Raw genomic sequence first — 19,247 nt, 5'->3', positions numbered from 1 at the left:
CACATTATTGCACTGATGATATGTTCCTTCATTACCATGAACACACACTGTAGTTTCCTTGACTCAATCTCCCATACACACACACCATCCTGCTGTCAGAAATAATAATAAATGTCTTAATCTGCCAATTAAAATAGTCCCCAACAAATACACTATTTCCTCCTGTTGGAGTAATGTGTGATAAACTACAGTGATCAGCTGTTTCAGGACATTATTGAGCCATTTAAAAATGAAGCTATATATTTGTGATCCTTTTTTGTTTTCTTTAGATTTACATCGTCAGTAGCAACCAGTGGGGCTGAGGCTAAATGCAGACAGGGTAGAGATGTCAGAGACTAATGTATTGTTGGTTTTGGCCTTCTTATGTCATTTGTAAACATATGAAATAATGCCAGTCAGATATAATTGACATGCAAAAGCTGAAACATGAAGACACATTTTATTCAAGTAGAGCGTCTGAAGGGACACTGAACATCTAAAAGAACACTTACACAATCCAATGCAATAGAAATGTACCGTCCATCTCATGCATAACAACAGTACTGTTCAATTCTGAATCTCCTCTACGAAACCAACAGTAATCAAAGCAGTGACTGTTTCCAACCTGAACAAGAAGTTAAAGTAGTTTGTTTTATTTTAAAGCAATTACATTATAAAGATTTTCATGCCAGACTGTAGCTTTCAGCAGTTATCTTGCAGCTTTCAGCAGTTATCCTGTAGCTTTCAGCAGCTATGCTGGGATGATCCTCTAAATTTGACCAGTTTCAGACCGAAGCATTCCCTTCACATCAGTGACTGCATCCTGCATCAATTCCCATCTGCAGCATCAAGCTTGAATGAATGACATCAATTCTTCTACAGTACAACAAGCCATTAAAAGAATAGTGGTAGCAGTAATGGACTATCCTAAAGGTGAGAGAAGGACAGTGTGGAGGCAGTGAGTGAGCCAGCAGTCTTATCTCTGATGGAAAGTTGGAGATGTGCCAAGGGAGCAGCATCCAAAACCTTATTTATTAAAAGCTTTGGGGAAATGTATAGAGTATTACCCAATGCTGCAGACTCAATATAAATGTGTATTACACACAAACCTTCAGTCAGTGTTTGTCTGAAACATCTATCAACAGAAGATGAGACATTTGCTTCCAAGACTTCTGCTCCTCGCTATGTGTTGGTAACAGAGCTCCTGGTGTCTTCTGCAGGTTTGTTACTGTTGTGTTGAGTGTTGATATGTTGAGTCATGTCCTTGCGGTTGGTTGCTGTGTAGCCGCACTGCACACAAGTGTAGCGGCCTTTAGTGTGCTCCCAAAGGATGCGTCTGTTGCAGGCCATACCTGATGAGTCAAACAAACAGACTAATTAATGACTATTTCTAATTCAGCGTGTTGTTTCTTCAAGAGGAATTTAAAGTTGTACACACAGTACGCTATATTTTTAGCATGCATTTTGGTGCAAATTACAAACTTCAAGACATTCATGTAGACTTTGTGTTGTACTTTTAACCCAGAAATACATCAAATCATCATGAAGCAGGTCAGTTCACAGTGAGACAGTTTTATTTCTGCCTCACTTCACCATTTGTGTTTTATTTGAGAGTGTTCCCTTAGAGCTGCACTGATCAATATTTTTATATTAACAATGAATCAATACTAGTACATTGTTTGGTATCTGGTGAACATAGAAGAGCATTTGGCAGCTAAAGAGACCAAAATAGAGCTAAAGAGGGTAAATATTGGACTTGTATTCATCTGATGGACACAAACACAACTCTAAATGTATCTCAATAACTCCACTAGCAAGTCAAATTTTCAAGTTGTCCGTTACTGTGGTTTATACCCAAATATCTTCTCTCAGCTCTACTTTGTGTTTATAACTAATTAGCATTAGCATGTTAGCATTCTAACAAGCTACACTAATATGGTAAATATTGTACCTTCTTTGCATCCGCTTATTAATTCACCACATCAACATGTCATTAGCACAGCTGTGTTTAAGTACAGCTTCAAAGAGCTGCTAGCATGGCTGTGACTCTTAATCTTGACACTGATTTGATTCCTAGCTTATTACAAGGCACAGATAAAACTACAGATGCTTTGTGAAGTGAAGCACACAAAAAACAGTGAAAACATGAATCTGTTGTGCTCCTGAGTGCTTTGCACCTTTGATGACTGCATGATAAAAAGCGCTCTGTAAGTAAATGTGCGGCCCTTCTGGCAGGGTACAGTGGTGTGATTTAGTATGAGGAGACCCTCACCTTGATTCTTCTTCCACATAGCTGCAGACCCTGGTGGAGAGTGAGAAGCTGATGCTGGAGCAGGAGGGGGGGGCTCAGGAGACCTGGTTTGTGGCTGGTGCTGAGCCGGGGAATCAGGGGGCCCGGGAGCTGCTGTTGGTCTGTCAGGCTGAGCTGCTTCTGTGAGCTGTGGAGAGGAGGCCTCCTGTTTAAACAAGCTGGGGGGGGCAGCAGAGTCTGGCTGAGGAACAGCAGCAGGGAAGGAACCATCTGGGTGTGTGGTCTGAGAGGGTAGTTGCTGCTGTGTAGACACTGCATCCGGCTGTGCAGGGTTCACCTCCATGGCCATGGGGGTCATGTTTGGGTTTGTCCCCGCAGCAGGTTGAGGGGATGTCAGTTCAGCCTTTGTTTTTCCCCGTGGCACTTTGGAACAGGTGTGCAGGTGAGTCAGGAGGCCGCGGTAGGATCGCAGCTTTGTGCGACAGCTCTCACACCTTCAGACAGAGGACCAGTGTTACATTACATACAATACATAAATAAACAAAGAGCGTCTTAAATATGAGTGCAACTCACAGGAAGAATATGTTAGGTTTGTGATGATGCCTCATATGTTCCATCAGTTTCTGCATGTTGGGGAATGAACCGCTGCAGCCGACAGTGGAGCAGAGCAAGACTTTTCCTGAGGAGAGGACAGAAATATCATCATAACATCTCCCTCTAAACCCATGTCTCACCAAACAAAACCTGGAGATCAATGTTCACCAAACAAAGAGATTGTTTGGTGATCAAGAGATACATTTTTACAACCAAAAAGGACAAAATGATGTTATATAAGGAAATGATAAGTGATGAAAACCTCCCAGAGCTAAATGTGATATCTTCAGAAAGCTTATTTTGTCAAACTAACAATTGAAACTGAAATGATATAAAACTGCAACAATAATGACAATTTTTTTAAAAAAAGAAGCAGGAAAACCTTCAATTAGAGAACTGGAATCAGCTTATGTTTGACATTCTGGCTTAATAAATAACTTAAATCAACTGATTGTCCAGCTTGTTGCCAATTAATTCTCTGTCGATTGATATATTGATTGAACTCTTATGGCATGTCATAATATTTGATTTGATTTATTGATTAATTGGGACAGTGTGCAGTTTTTAAACATTAAAGATGCACTGCACCAGAGTTAGCTCAGAGCTAATTTGCATCCACACTCCCCCACAATCAAAACATACAACAGCACAACAACAAACATTACAAAGCAAAAAACACACAGAACACACCATATAAAATACAAAATACAAAGCTACGCACAACAGCACATCACATGGAGTGTCACTATTATAAACGTGCTTATAAATAAGTAGCTCGTTCTGTCAGGTGGGAGATGAAGCTATCAGAGTGAACTACCGGGCACATACACTGGCTTTAAAGAAAGGTAAGATGTTGCTCTTCTACCTTGAACACATATTGCAAGCCGTTTATCTGTAACTGCATCATAACCTCTTTAGGGAAAGTGACCTATTTAAGCATAAAAATCGATCCTCTCGATGCCATTAACATAGCGTTACATACGAAGATATATTTAACTTTCCGTCTGCAGGACTCACCAGGAAGGGACTGAGCTGGCATCTCATGGTCTTTGACGTGTCTCTCCAGACTAGTCCTGTCGGTGTAGACCCGCTTACATCCGTATAACGGACACGGTATCCTCTGGTTTCCTGAAACTGACAAACAGCACTTTATAAAATGTCCATAATATAGCTAGTTATGTGACAGCAACAGTGTAAGTATTTCACGAATGAACTCAAGCTGGTTAGCATGCTTGCTAGTTGGCTGGCTAGCTGCACACAGCTGGTGTTAATATACACAGTGGCGTAGAAACGTCGCGAATGAGACACCTGCCTGCAATATTTAATCTAAATTACAAACCTCCATTTCCATTTTCTGCTGCCTGCACGGCTGTGCCGCCTGAAGACATCGTAGTGGCAGAGTACCAGGGACCTGCAGAGACAACAATGAACCAGGAATGGACTACAAGAACCAGAATGCAATGCAAAAAAATATATAGCGCATGCGTACAAGGGTTTTCTGCGATTTTCTTTCCTTTTCTCTTCGGCTTAAGTCTTCTTCTTCCTCTTTGCGTTTTATGACGGATTGTAGTACCAATTTATAGGTGCATAACGCCACTTACTGTACCGGAGTATGTAGAACGGGATCCAGTTTACAATAGCCTACTCAAACAAACAATAACACTGTACTATATCAATGAACTATATCCTGTTAAATCCGGTGTTTACTAAGTATTCAACTTCCCTCACCTTATCACCACTAGTTCCTAGTATCTCTTCCAAATCCCATCCCCGTTTGGCCTCTCTCATCCTTTGTTGTAACCCTAACTCTTCCTTCATTATATTTGACACAGTGCATTAATATTTGTTGAGCATTTTCATATTACAATGTCATATTACAATGTGCACATGCTTGTGAATTTACTTTTCTCAATAAAAATAGTGTCTTATTTAAATCAGTGTGATCGCATCTCAGTCTGGAAAGCACTACTTCCTCTCTTCTATTTCTTCCTTTAACACTCTGTGTTAAACTGTTTTTGTATCCTATAGTATGTTCTGACCTTACTGTCCTCATCCCACTTTTTCTGCCAAAGTTCCGATAATTTATTTTTAATTCTCTTTTTCCAAACAGAATGTCCATTATATGTCTCATATTTACTGCTCTTTTTGTTGTCCTATCTGCAAATTCATTACCCTTTAATCCCATACGTGCAGGTACCCAACAAAATTCTACTACTATTGCCATTCTCTGAATTCTAAATAAACATTGCAAAATTTCAAACAATAAATCTTCCCTGATTGATTTTAAGCTTTGTAAGCTCAGAAGAACTGCAGCAGAGACAATACACAGGACCACCCTGTCAGGTCTTACTTCTTCTACCCACTGCAGAACAATAATCACCTCCATCATCTCAGCTGTATAAACTGATAACTTCCTACATGATCTTTCCGGTCTTTTGAGTCATCAGTAAATATCTGTAAGTAAGTATAAAAGTGAGTCATTATATACTGGTTTGCAGCATTTTTCTTTTTGGATGAAGCCATTTTTTTAACGTTTTACTTTGTTCTTTGTTTCTTTACCGTTCTTGTCTTTTTTCTCTCCATAAATAAGCTTTGATTTTTTCTTCCATTTCTATTGTTATAATAAATTTGAATATAATAGTTTGGAGAAAACCAAGTCTTTCCATTGTAAGCTATCTGGAATACTGGGCAGTGCAATAAAAACACATATATTTGTTTAAAGAATTTGCACAACTTTAGGTACAATATCTACTATGATGGGTTTCCACTGTGACCTCAACATGTGGTCATGTCATGTAGAGGGGCCCTTTGTCAAAATATAATTTTAAGAGCTTATTATTTTAAATCATATAGTGATCAAATGGTTCATATTCCTAAATAAAATAGTATTTAATCAAATTACCATGACTGAAATGATGCATAGAAAACCTGCAGCCAGGTTATTTCAGCATAAGTAGGGGGCCAACAGCAACTTTTGCCCTGGGGCCACCTACCAGGTTAGTTTGGCTGTGGCTTGATGTAATATGAGTGTGTAATTTTTAGCCATACGTGTGCCTGCATAACTGTTTCAACTTCAAGTAAACAAAAGAGTACAAGAAGAAGCTTGTACACAATATTATTTTTTCCTTCCTTAAATTTCCTTCAACCAAGTGAACAAAGGAATATAATAAATGTGTCTGTTGTGTATAATCAAAGGCGGGAAAAAGGTAGATCCTTGAGTCTTCTATCATGCACTTAAATTCTGTGTGTTGTTAGAGAGTTTCTAGCTTTATTTCCAGATTTGTAGGAGAAAACTGCAACATGGACAACTTGGAGTGTTTATTGGTCTTACGAACATAGTGTAAATTAAACTGTCATACACATACACACAGTTATTGCATTGTATGTTCATACACTAATTGTACAAAGGAAAAATCCAGTGATTGCATTGTTTTTGAAAAAAGTCATCTTTATACAATAATTAATTTCATGAGGGCTTCGAGGACGAGTCGGGCTCTCTAGATCGGACTAGCCAGATGTTCTACATCATTTCTGTAAACCAGTAATCATCATTCAACAAGCATTCATATTTAAATTCAGCAGGACATTTGCATATCACGGTACAGTAAAGTACTACAAAACCATTAGATTTGTCATGCAAATCATTACAAAAAACTAGTGTCATCACTTTGTGAAACTACCCATGAAGATATAATATGTATTTACTCCATGCAAAAATAGCAATTTATTTCACAGACCATTAATTTACACCTGGCATTAAAATGCATCTTTAGTGCCTCAAAACTGGTCAATAACACAACTGAACTAAAAATGGCATTCAGTTTCATCTTGATCATGGCAGAGTTGAGCTGAGGAAACAAGAATGCATATGAAAACATCTAATTCAGGATGCAGTATTTCTCTACAAGAGACTAAAGAGTGTACATTTGATAGTGAGGTTTGATTCCAGTGGAAATTGTTAAAAATGTACGACTCTGTTTAGTGCATAAATCCAGTGGATTCATAAACATGAACAAAGCATAAACAAAAATGCAAACATGCACACATATAATTCCTTAAGTTCTGTTTTTTACAAGCTGGGTTTTATTTTTGTAGTTTTGGTCATCATTCCTATTGGTTGTAACATTTCTGCACCAGTGAATGGATGCTGTTAGACTCAGCTTTACGGCTGAGAGCATTAGGGAAAGCAACAAATTCACCCAGTTTAACTCAGTTATCTACAACAGTGGTTCACAACTTTTTGGCTTGTGACCCCTTAAAATCAAACTATCTACTAAGTCTACTTGTGATCCATCATCAGTGGTTGCATATGTTCAGATTAACCAAACAGGGGGATTCCTCTTAAATCGGAATAACTTTTAAAAAATCAGATTATCCAGTAACTGTTAAACTGAGGACTTGTTTTAAACGAGTCAGACTGCTTATGTTGCTGGTCCTAATGGAACAGACCAGTCATTACGCTCTATCTCTACCAACAATAACTATCAAAACTGAATGCAATACCCAGGTTATAAAAAGAAGAATTTATCTTTAAGGCCACAAAGACAGAAGGTGCAAGGTCATCAAATCCTGCCCCCAGGAAGACAGAGAAGGCTTTCGCTGTGTAACCATAACAGTATTAAACCTGACAATACAATAAGAACAATGATAAAGATGCTGGTAGGTTTATCTCTAAATGTCCATGTGCTTCTGTGGTTATATGATTCAAACATCTACAGCATATTTTCTGTCTGTGAGAGCTGCTGCAGTGCGAGGTTGGTTTATTTACAGTGTAAAGCACCGTTCTACAGCAAACATCACAGAGTGACTCACAGTAAAAAAAAACAAGTGGGACAGACAGAGACACAATAGAGTGATGGAAAAATGAAACAAAAGCTAGTCTACACAGGGGGGTCTTGAGCTGAGTAAGTTGCTGAGCTGAGTTTGCTTTAAGAGAGGGACCACTGGCTAGTTACAGTATACAGGGCTGTAGTATCTCAGTAATGTAGCTGGGAGTCTGACCGTGCAGTAAATTGAAAGATTAGCCACAAAGTCAATGTAAAAACATGAGTGGATGTGAATGCAAATTCTCTCTAGACAGCACCACATGAGGAGAAGACGGTTGCTACCTAGCTACAGCCAAGCTAAGTGGGCACCTGTTGTTGCCAACTTGTTTCTGAGTTTGTTTTAGATCCTTTCTGCCCCCTAGTGGTCAAACGTTACTCAATGCAGCTTTAAAGGTGAACTCCTTCTGCAGCTCCAGAGGGAGCTTATTGAAATCTGATAAATTGCCTAAAGTGCTGTCATTGTAGAGTTGCATTGTAGGTAATGTGGTTGCCAGGTTTCGACCAAGATCCCAGGAACACATATAATGGCCAAATCAGGTAATTACAACTTTGGTTTTCATCACATGATGCATGCTGGTCCAAAACATTTTTTCCCCATACACAATCACTGGAAAAGGAGCAGCAGTAAAACGGTAAAACAACAATCACAAACCCCCGAAATGAGTCCTTTTATTTTCAGAATTTGATCCATTCAGTCCAATAATATCTGGAAAGTCTAGAGGAGCCATATCATGAAATTATTTTATCCAATTCATGTGGTCAGGGAGCCAACGGAGAGTCAACTCGGCCAGTAAAAGTCACGGATGTGCATACTCTAAACCGCCCAGCTGGAGAAGGACTCTAGTGAACTCTACAGGGAAAGTTGAGGAATCCTGCAGAAAATGCAGCACTGAGCAACTTTCACAGGAATGATTGGGGCTCCATTAACGGCTATCTAGTTCTCCTTAATATATTGATTTTAATACTTTTCTTTAACTGTCCATCATGAGTCTGACAATGTTATAGAAGTGCAATGCTAAAATAGTGGAGTACTCTTTTAATGAAGAGGACACATTTTTGATTAAGACATTTAAATGTTAATTGGGTAAATTGCACCAGGATTCCGAGTTGCATTTAATACCAGGTGTCTTCATTATTATTCATAACAATGACATTTAGCGTTACTACATCTTTTAAAGTACAGTATATTAGACTGAATGACAAGTAATCATAATATGCTCGGAGCATGGGGACCTTTGTTGCATGTCATGTCCCTCTCTGTCCCCCTTGTGTCCTGTCTGCTTCTCCACTATCAGCTGTCAATACAAAAATGCCCAAAAACAAAAAATAAAAATAATATGCTCAAATGTAGTGTTTGTACACGGGATGTGTTTCAGTCACGCTTTGAAGTCGTACGTCTCACGTGCATCTGACGGAACAGATAGGCTCCTTTCTTAATCCATACAGCTGTCTGCGCAGGCTCGCATTTCACTCACACTTTGAGCACATAAGCATATTTTAAGTTTTAGGTCTATTTCTTCCCTTTTACACTTGTAGCTCCAGTAACTGTTTGTTGGGCTCTTAGTGTTGCCAAAATGTGGGTGACCTACAGTCAATACTGTTCCTGAACACATCCTGTGTAGACACAAGCAGAGGACTGAAGCTGCTGCTCTGCTCACACGCTGCTTTCACTACTGTTTAGACAGTGTGTAAGAAGCCCTGAGTATACAATACGAGTAAGTATAAGGGCTTTTTCTACATAGTCAGCATGTGTTCACAGCATGCATGAATAAATATTCTACAACCATCATTTTCATAACTCTGAAAGAAAATACGCTCTGTGAACCAAACCCAGAACAATCACAGTATGTTGAATGTGTGAATATGTAAACAGGTCATGCCATGGACATTACAAAGCTGCTCTATCATTGGTTCAGCTCTGGACATATGTAGTTAAATAGAGTTCAGATGTGAACTGACACCTTGGATTTGTTGTGTCCATGGTGTTGATCACATAGCCGAGCACATTTTGGGAGAGCTGGTTTCTGCGTTCGCCTTCTGCCGGATGCACTCTGGATGATTAAAAGACAACAAGGAAGCAAGTCATTATGCACTGGTCAACACCATGGTAGCGGATCAGTGATAACACATGAACAGTTACTGCAGTCTAAAACAATAGCACAGTGCAGTTTGATGGACTCACCTGCCAAGTCTGTCCGGGAGATTTCCACCAGCCCCTCGTAGAGGCCTTTGGTCGGGTTCTCCCCCGCCATCACCACTCCATGAAGCCAGATTAACAGCATTCGGTGACCGTGCTCCTTGAAGCTTTTTGTACCTGAAATAATATAATTATAGAATTATAATACATCAAAAGTTTGAGATAAGTTGACTGAAACCTGAGAGAAACAACAACAATCCCTTCTTTTGCTGTGAGAGGAGTGAATGAGGCAAAATTAGCATGAGGGAAAACATGCAGGCAGACAACCATCTTTGTGTTTTCAACCATTTTTGAATGGTTAGCATAGCTCACCCGTCCACTGTTGTTCTATAGCTCGTATATGTGCGTCGCTGAACTCCCAGTGTTGCGCCAGAATCTTCCATTCCCCGCGGCAGAGGTGCTTGGTGGCCAGGCTCCACAGGACAGAGCGGAGATGTTGTGTCTCTGGCTGGTGGTCCTGCTTGAAGCTCAGGTGCCTCCCCACCCAGGAATCCTGCTCACTGCCCATGTGATCCTGAATCCAACAGGGATTCAGCAGGGAAAGCACTTCTTCATACATAATGTAGGAGCAAGCGTTGTCTTAAAGTCACAGTGAAATGGTCCTGTGATGTATTTCCAGGTGAAAGGATAAGCGCGGAATAATGAAAATCATACCTCAACCACTTTCTTAACATAGCTGAAAACCAAACACACACCTCCTACTAAGATATTTCGCTGCTAGCTACCCAGGCGCTGAAATAAAGATAAACTCACCTTCTCCCATTTATAAAAACGGTCGGCTTTGATGATCATGTCAACCAGGATGACATGGTTTCCTCTTGCTGCCACCTCCAGACAGGTTTTCCCCTGCTGTATGCGTCACACAGCCAGTTCAGAACACTCATACTTCATGCTTCTATGTGATTAGTAACTTAAAATTTTAAATTAAAACACAGCAGTTTTACTTGCCATAAAACACTTTAATTAACATTATTAAACTAATATTCATATTCTGCAAATATCAGGGTATGTAATCATTTTAGGAAGGACAAAATCAATAAATCCTGATTCTGTTTTGGTGAAAGTCTGTTCTATGTGTTACCTTGTCAGTCAGATTGAGGTTAACACCAGAAACTAGCATCATCTCAGCCATGTCCTGCCAGCCATGCTCCGCTGCTATATGCAAAGCAGTCTGTTGTCTCTGTGAACCACATGACCACAATCTGTTAAATTACGTGATTGCACTGTAGCCTTTGTGTCACTGATTACGAGATCCATAACCGCATCACATGCATGCTTGAGTAACATACAACATAGCATTCTTAGATCGTCACACCAAGGTTCTCTAATGTGTATCACTGCTGTTGTTCAGGCTTGTACTCACATTATCAGCAATATCCAGGTCACAGTCAGCATCTATCAGTAGCCGTGCAACCTCTGTGTGATTGTTGAACACGGCCAGGTGGAGAGGTGTGTTCTGTTGCTGTTTCAAACACAGAGAAAGACGACATGAACTACTTTTTATCTGGTATGTGAATAATACCAGTACAAAGGAGCCTCAGTGACTTTCAAGTTTGTTTTTGGAACAGTTCAATAATGTCATAGATACATTTACTAAAATCTATGGGTCGTTAGGAATATGGTATATCCATTAATAGTCATGTTTACTTTGAATACTCTCCACTGATTTTACACATAAAAGGTCTATTTACTAGTCATGTAGATTAATACTCTGTGTCTGTGGTGTAATCTTCTTCTTCTGTGGCTCTGCAGCTTTGTTGAGTCTCAAAAAATAACCAGATGATGTCATCAAGTATATTAAAAAAAAAACAACCCAAAAAACAAAGAACTATTCCTTTAAACATAATTACCACCAGGCTAATAATAATAATTCTAATAATTCTGCTGTTGCGGCGTGCTCTGTCTCCAGACTGTGCAGTCCAGCACTAAACAATGTACTGTTGTACAGCGCTGTAGAACAGGTGGGTGTGTTCACAAGTACAACAAACCACACCTGTCCAAATCTATGTGCGATGTTCCATGTGATCAGAACTGCATCAATATTGAACCACTGAACAAAGACGTCAGTGTGACGTTTTTTTCTTCCATATGAGATTTAGAATGTTTAAAGTATAAAATTACAACAAAAACAGATTCTTCCATTTTTGCCGTTTTGGCTAAACTGTCTCAGTCGGAAGACTTTATTCATGCTTAATACGAAGCACATGACAGCTGACATTACTTACATTGTCTGAAGCATCTATGTTGATTCGTGCCTCCACCAGCAGGCTGGCCTCTCTGTCAAAGCCATGCTGGGCCACGTAATGGAGAGCGTTCATATTCCTCTGCAAACAACAGGAAGGGTTCAACGTCACGGTCAACAGATAGTCTACATTGTAATCCCTTGTGTCTACAGAAAATGATACATTACTTAAAAATGAGTAAACCATACATTAGTTTGTGCGTTGACGTTACAGCCAGACTCCAGCAGCAGTCTGACACATTCACAGTGACCTCCATCAGCTGCCAGGTGCAATGCTGTAAGACCATCCTAAAAACACAACAGGTACGTTACAGTCAGGGAACACTGCACGCTGAGCATGTTATCTGTCTGTAACATGACAGTTGCTCATCACAGGATGCCAGAACCCAGAGTGACATCTTAACATTTGACAATGTTTGGTATTTTTACTTGGTTATTTTTTATGTAAACAATGAAGTGATTATCAGAATTGTCACTAACTTTCTGTTCTGAGTAGAAACAGATATTCCACCAGTGTAAACAAACATAGTCACATTCAGAACAAACCATTACTTAAATAAACTAAAAAAAAGAATATTAAATATAAATGTTTCCAAAAGTCACAAAAACAAAAAAATATAAAATCATACTATATACTGTTCAAAATAGACAGACTCTGGTATTCTATTCTATTCTATTTCAAAAGTGACCCATATTTTGACCTAAATTTTACATCTCCACAGTCAAAAAAAGAAAGAAAACACTGTTTACTGCAGTTTTACAGTAAACAAAGTCTTCTTGCACCACTAAAAAAACTTTCTGTGTGAAATCAAAAAGTGGAGAAAGTGCAAACAGGCTGCCAGTTATGTACCACAGTCCCTCTAATTAAGTATACGGTCTGGTCCGGTTCACTCACTATGTTCCGCTCATCCACATCTACTCCGGTCTCCATGATCTTCTGCAGGACCTCTGTGTGCCCGTGCTGTGCTGCTAGATGCATGGCTGTGTTCTCTTCCTGTGGTCCAGACATAACAACAAATTACAACTGGAGACAGCTTCCTCTACATGCAGTATATCCATCTCAACATGCCAAGAGGGGCCTCTGACACCTAGCTTGTTTTTTTGGTCTAAAGTTGACTTCAAAACACAGGACTGATGGATGTCTTCCAGCTCACATTAGCTTAGTCAAGGAGTGGTCATTGTAGTCTTACAAAGAGAGTATAACATTTTAGCTGCTTAAGTAGAAATTCAAAACAACTTCCTATAGTCTTTCAGTCATGCACAACAACTCCTGACATGCTTACTACTTATTGTTACTACTTTAATGTGTTTGTTAATGTGTTGTGTGTCACTACCTTGTCTTTCAAACCATGAGTGCACCCCATTCCAATCAGAAAGTCCACCACTTCAAGTTGTCCATGTTCAGCAGCCAGGTGAAGAGCTGTCTTCCCTGACTGGTCAGAGAAACGTCCTCAGATTACACATATACTCTATTCTACACTATGTTCAGATAATAGCACCCTGTTGCATTCATGTTCATGTCTCTTCCTTTATTGTCCCACTGTTGACAGCAAGAGCATGTTTGTTAAAGTAAAGACATGGAAAAGAAAGGAGCGTCAGGCAAACAGTCACCTTGTCCACTCTGTCCAGAGAGATGTCTTCCAGGTCCTCCATGATGAACTCCAACACTCTGATGTGGCCTCGCTGGGCAGCGCAGTGCAGCATCCTCAGACCATCCTAACACACACACACACACACACACACAAACACACACTGTTGACACGCACGGTTTCCTTCTGTCTGTAGTGACACCGAAAGGAAGCAGCTCTTACTTTGTTCTCACAGTTGAGTTTTGCTCCGCAGGACACCAGGATCTGCAGGATTTTCAGGTGACCGAACCAGGACGCCAGAAGCAGAGCATTCATGCCAAACTGCGGAAGAGCATTTAGAACTGTATTATGTTATATGACAGTGAAGCTCTGATAGTACAAGGCAATGTTTCCCTAGGGGACAAGGAGAGACAAAGGCAGAAGATAAACAGCAACAACAGGCTTATGGCATCATACCCTGAGGGCTGAGTTCAGTAAAGTTTGGTTGCAGACTGTAGGATACAATGTGTTGAATGTATGGTGAATAGTAGCTCTCATAGTGAATAGCTATTATCTTAAGGCTTAACTAAAGCTTTTTTGTATTCTACAACAGACTTGATCCAAAGTGCTTCACAACACAGAGAGAACAAGCTCTCAAAGGGAAACTCAATCGATTTTCCACATCAGCGTGTTTCCGTGTGTTTGGGGAGTACTAATGCATAACTGAACAAGACTAAGTCAAAAGCCAGTATACGGCTGGACCTCGTATGAAACGCTAGAGGGCTTTTAGTTTGTACGTCGTCTGGTTACCATCAGACATGGACATCATCAGCATTTTAAAGGTGATTGTTTATATGTAAGTCTAAGTTAATTTAATTGTATTAAATACAATTGTAATTGTAATTGTATTTGCATACAATTGTAATTGTATGCACTTTTCATACAGTAGATGTAACTCAAGGTGCTGTACACATAACAAAAACTTTAAATATATATACGTAAAATACATCATACCAGATTTTGGGTGTGGACTATATGCTGCTCTTGTAAGAAGGGTTGAGTTAAGATTTAGGCTTTTTTTTATATGTTTCATATATTATTTCACTTATTCACAACCTGAAAAATAGTTTTAATGCAGTAACTATCAAGTTAATCATTAATGCTATGTGTAAATGACCCAATACAGGGTGTTTCATGTGTGTAAAGTTTGCATTCATAAATATATTTGTTAAATTGCTTTTATTTTATTTACCATGAACACTTAAGTGCTTCATTTTGAAAAGACACTAGACGCATGTAACGTGCAGACATTGACAGGAAGTTACACTGGCAACCACGTACAGATCCTCTCTTCTCAAAAAGGCCTTATTTGGATAAATTGATCACTTGAAAAATATTAAAACTTCATAAAGCGACATATTAAAACAATCCTACAGTAGATTACAAAAGCTTAATCGCCATTGCTGTCGGTTGGTGCAAAATGCATTCTGGGATACTTAGCTTTGTCAGTCAGTGAGTCAGTGATGGACAGACGTTATAGGACCTAAGATTTTACCATGTTGTCATCACAATTGTCAGCTTTTGTCTGACACAGCCCAAACCTGCACAGTGTATCAGAATAATTAACAGGTAAGGCCAGCCTTTGATTCTCCATATTTTTATGGGAATGATCTACACCAACATGGCTTATACCTTAAGCTAAGTTGGTCATAACTTGGCGCTTTAAGTCCAACCTAATAGTTACACCGGTTGCACCATCTAGGTTTAACAGTTGAAATATACCAGGCACAGACATGGCGTGGTGTGTGGTGTATTTCAGACAGGAGAGAGTTATTATCCATTGGACATCTACAGAAAGTAATGAGGAGCTGATTGAGAGGTTGGATTCTGCAGGAGAGATCTGTTTGAACTTATTGACGAGCTGTCACCAGACCTACAGTTTGTGTCAGACCACAACGCAACGTTGTCACCTGCTGCTAACAAAAAATATAGCTTGCACAGTAAGTATAATTAGTCTATTTCTTCCATTACTCACACTTAAGCTTCAATAATTTCCTTTATGCTGTCATTACTCTGAATTATTCATTTCATGCATAAAACTGTCTGAAAATTATGCTGACTAACTGAACAAATGTGTAAACACAGAGACATATGGGCTACATAACTTGAAAAATGCAGGATTAAGCTAAATAAAGTTGACAGGTAAAGGTAATTGGCGTATATCTTGGTCAGCTCTGCTTTGTGTGGTGATCTGTCCTAATCAATGTGTCAGCACCATGGATAGCGTCATGGGCCGAAGGGGGGAGAGGGAGATAGAAAATGACTATCCATGGTGCTGACACACTGATCAGGACACATCACCACACAAAGCAGATCTGCGCCAATTTTAGGACTTTAATCCAATCACTTGTTTTCCTTTTAAATCATCACCTCATGTTAATTCTAAATATGAAAGAGGCAGTGAAATTGCCTTTTCTTTTTCTCTGATCCTCCATAACGTTGCCGCAAATTAGAAATGATTAGTTACAATAAGCAAGACAGCGGGAGATTGTTAACAATGTATCCTAGCAACGCACGCTGCTAGGCAATAGCCATAGTCACATGGGCATTCACATGGACACACATCACTAAGACCGGGCCCAGTTCAGACTAGGCTTAAGTTTGGTTGGTGCAACCGGTGTAAAGTCCATTCCAAAGACTGATCTTAACAAAGACAGTTAGGACCAGGCTTAGTAAAGAACGGTTGGTGCAACCCATCCCATCCTTCTGTAGGTAGGTTGGATCAGTATTCATTCAGTTATATCTCTCAGTCACAGAGAATTATTACTGTAGTATTAAGGAATTTATTTAATGGCAGCTCTTCAAGTAGTGTACATACAGTGTCCCTCTCATCGACTTCGGTGTCATGGTCCAGTAGGAGACGTAAAGCCTGTTCATTCCCAGCTCCAGCTGCCCAGTGCAGTGCTTTGCGCTCTATCTGTACAGAGACAGAGAGAGATGAATACTGTACTTTGTCAGTTTAAAAAAATAAATAAATAAATCATGATATTTGATTAAACATTTGAGCCTATGATAAGTTGACAGCACCAGTTCAATGACACCACCAGACTGTTAGACTTGTTGTAGCAGGAAAAGCACAAGTGTCACTATTAACATTAATGATGGCTCTGTTCCATTGAGCGCATCAGTGAACATTAATGCACAATATCAGTGACCTGGAAGTGACATTGCAATGCAGCCATGAGAAAAAGGCCTAATGGTTAACTGGAGGCGTCACCTCAATGCCGCTATAAAACATTGTACCCTAAAAGAGGAACCAAGCTTGATTTCAAGAACAGTTCACTGGTGCGTGATAAAACCTGTATGAACAACTTATCTTAAATTATACATTAATTTACATTGCTTCCTTCCTCCAAGTGCGTGTTGTCAAATTTGTTTGTATTTAACAAGTGATGTGTTGGTGACATCGATGCAACATGCAACACCTAAAATAAAGGAAGTCCACATACAGCGGTCAGTGCAACATCTTAAAACAGACTGCAGATGTAGAGATTAACTACCATGTAAAGCTCCATGTTAACATACAAGTTTATTTATAATGTTTAACTCTTGCATTTCTTTTTGTTTCTCTTTCTTTCCTTTAGCACTGATGTTTGTTTATGCATCAAGGCCCTACGATGGTATAAGATGTTCTGGGGGAAGTGCTTGTATTTTAATGAGAAGCACGCTACAAATAGAAAACTGTCAATCCTGCTGTATTATAGAGCTTATAAAAATCTATGAACACATTAAAAAATGAACTACCATTCACAGCTTCTGTGGAAAATGCAGCAATGGTTCCCAGTCACTGAATCCTGAAGCAGTCACTTCATCTGAATGATAAAAAAAAAACTGCACACAGTCTAACAGTCTATAGTCTGCATTGGAAAATGGTTGGAGTGGATTGTTTTAAAGACCCTTTCAATTCATACAAACTTAACACTTTTTTAAAAAACATTTAGGCTGTGTCCAAAATCATATAACAGACACTCAATAGTTTACTCTGTAGTTGGCAGGAAATTAAGAGTTTGGACACTTAAAAATTACAAACTGTAACTCTGTAAAATGATGAATTGCATTGTGGGATTGTTAGCAGAGCTGCAAGTCTGTTTCATGGACACTACTTTTTTGGTTCCATTGTGGGAATATTTCAGAGCAGTACACCTTTTTCACAGCAGACATTTTAAGTGTCAAAGTAGCACCAGCATAGGTGTAACTAATAAAATCAACAACAGCATTCCATCTAGGTGTATCTCTCCCAGAGCCCTGCCATTGTGCATTTGAATGGAAGTGAGCCATGATTAACCCTGTTAGTTCCACCTGTGCTTTTCCTGCTATGACAGGTCAAAGTGTCCGCTTTGAAAAGAGGACCTATTGTTATCAGCTGAAAATAACTTCTGTAGCAAAGTAAGGCCTTGAAGAGTGTACATATTTATACTTCAGCTGGCTCACTTTATTTTTGGCCTTAACGTCCACACCCTTCTTGATCAGTTCCTGCATTTTCGCTGTGTCGTTCCTCTTCGCAGCATCGTGGAACTCTTTCTCTGAACAGAGCACTGTCAGGGATTAAGAACAAGGAGGGAGTTTAAGTGTAGAAAAAACTGGGAAACAGTGAAAAGCAACAACAAAAGTTGAATTGCATTGTATTCTATGTCTAAGATGTGTGAAACCTAAACATTATTGGAATAGTGTTAAGTACTGAGCATTGGTATGCTGTACTTGGAGAATGAATACACACATAGTGGCTACAGTATTATATACAAGTCAAATCAGGCTAGAAACTTAACAAGCTCTTCATAACAGGATTTAACGCTTCCCAAAATCTTCCACCCACCATGAGTTCATACACATGTGACAGGTACATAGATATGGTTGAAAACCGATGGAATCGTCCTTTAATGTATCGACGTTTCCTGTTAAAAGGCTTTCTAATCTTTCATATGGAGAGAAACCCCACTTAAAATGTGGAAATAATAAGTTGTGACAATATCCTTTAGTTGTAGGAGCAAATTTGGCAGAAGGACAGTGTGTCGTTTTTGGAGGTTTGCATAAAGTGGAGAAAATGTAAAATATTAGCCTGTACAGGATGTAACGTTACTGCTTCCATATTAACATCGTGTACGACAGTTAACAGTAATAAGAGAATATCGTTGTTCCGTCTTGTCAACGCGGACATCCTGCTGCTGACAGACCACAGATATACTCACAGAAATCATCCTCTGACACCAGCTCGTCCTCCATCTTTGCGGGCTTTTAAAGGCGCCTCTGACTCTTTGCTTTCATCGCTCTCATTCTGCTCCAGGTTCACATATTTTCCAGCAGATACTACATGGAGGCTGGACGCTGTTTGACAGTTATTTCTGTCAAGTCACATAAAACACAACGACGTACTTCCTGTCATGACCTTCAGAATAAAACGCTTGTATGAACTTCTGAGTTAGGTTGAAACATTGTTTGTGCAACAATTATTTTCACTATCTGTCGAACTGTGCATTTACTGTTATCTGTAAAATATTACAAATAGCGCTTCCTAAAGGTGACATTATCATGT

At 39.4% G+C, this 19,247-nt stretch overlaps 2 protein-coding genes across 3 annotated transcripts; both read right to left on the bottom strand.

The window, feature by feature from the left end:
• Positions 1-420: 420 nt before the first annotated feature.
• Positions 421-4,337, bottom strand: znf414 (zinc finger protein 414). Its single transcript, XM_044353749.1, has 5 exons — positions 4,164-4,337; positions 3,842-3,958; positions 2,804-2,909; positions 2,252-2,724; positions 421-1,331 (listed from the first exon to the last, which is right to left on the bottom strand). Exons 1-5 carry the CDS (start codon positions 4,210-4,212, stop codon positions 1,162-1,164), a joined length of 915 nt encoding a protein of 304 aa, XP_044209684.1. The 5' UTR covers positions 4,213-4,337; the 3' UTR covers positions 421-1,161.
• A 1,788-nt stretch (positions 4,338-6,125) lies between these two features.
• ankdd1a (ankyrin repeat and death domain containing 1A) lies at positions 6,126-19,082 on the bottom strand. Of its 2 annotated transcripts, none has more exons than XM_044353388.1 (15): positions 18,904-19,082; positions 18,149-18,252; positions 16,536-16,634; positions 13,901-13,999; positions 13,701-13,805; positions 13,424-13,522; positions 12,985-13,083; positions 12,279-12,377; positions 12,073-12,171; positions 11,211-11,309; positions 10,929-11,027; positions 10,601-10,696; positions 10,160-10,361; positions 9,833-9,964; positions 6,126-9,701 (listed from the first exon to the last, which is right to left on the bottom strand). In XM_044353388.1, the coding sequence occupies exons 1-15, from the start codon at positions 18,935-18,937 to the stop codon at positions 9,640-9,642; spliced, it is 1,527 nt and encodes a 508-aa protein (XP_044209323.1). In that variant the 5' UTR covers positions 18,938-19,082; the 3' UTR covers positions 6,126-9,639. The 2 variants fall into 2 exon arrangements, with proteins under 2 accessions (XP_044209323.1, XP_044209422.1); XM_044353487.1 differs by lacking the exon at positions 18,904-19,082 and adding an exon at positions 17,462-17,529 and having other exon boundaries at positions 18,149-18,233.
• Positions 19,083-19,247: the final 165 nt, after the last annotated feature.

The sequence above is a fragment of the Thunnus albacares genome, chromosome 1, assembly GCF_914725855.1.
Source record: "Thunnus albacares chromosome 1, fThuAlb1.1, whole genome shotgun sequence".
Lineage (NCBI taxonomy): Eukaryota > Metazoa > Chordata > Actinopteri > Scombriformes > Scombridae > Thunnus > Thunnus albacares.
Note: the sequence above shows the minus strand (reverse complement) of the source record. Positions and strands in the feature narration are given on the sequence as shown.

Excerpts from the sequence above, each read along its gene's own strand:
- ankdd1a (XM_044353388.1), bottom strand. The coding sequence starts at position 18,937 with ATGGAGGACGAGCTGGTGTCAGAGGATGATTTCT. Across the intron at positions 14,000-16,535 it reads AAGTCGATGAGAGGGACACT|TTTGGCATGAATGCTCTGCT; the intron begins GTATGTACACTA and ends GCTCTTCCGCAG. Across the intron at positions 13,523-13,700 it reads CTCTGGACAGAGTGGACAAG|TCAGGGAAGACAGCTCTTCA; the intron begins GTGACTGTTTGC and ends TTCTCTGACCAG.
- znf414 (XM_044353749.1), bottom strand. The coding sequence starts at position 4,212 with ATGTCTTCAGGCGGCACAGCCGTGCAGGCAGCAGAAAATGGAAATGGA. Across the intron at positions 3,959-4,163 it reads AGCAGAAAATGGAAATGGAG|TTTCAGGAAACCAGAGGATA; the intron begins GTTTGTAATTTA and ends GCTGTTTGTCAG. Across the intron at positions 2,910-3,841 it reads GCCAGCTCAGTCCCTTCCTG|GAAAAGTCTTGCTCTGCTCC; the intron begins GTGAGTCCTGCA and ends TCCTCTCCTCAG.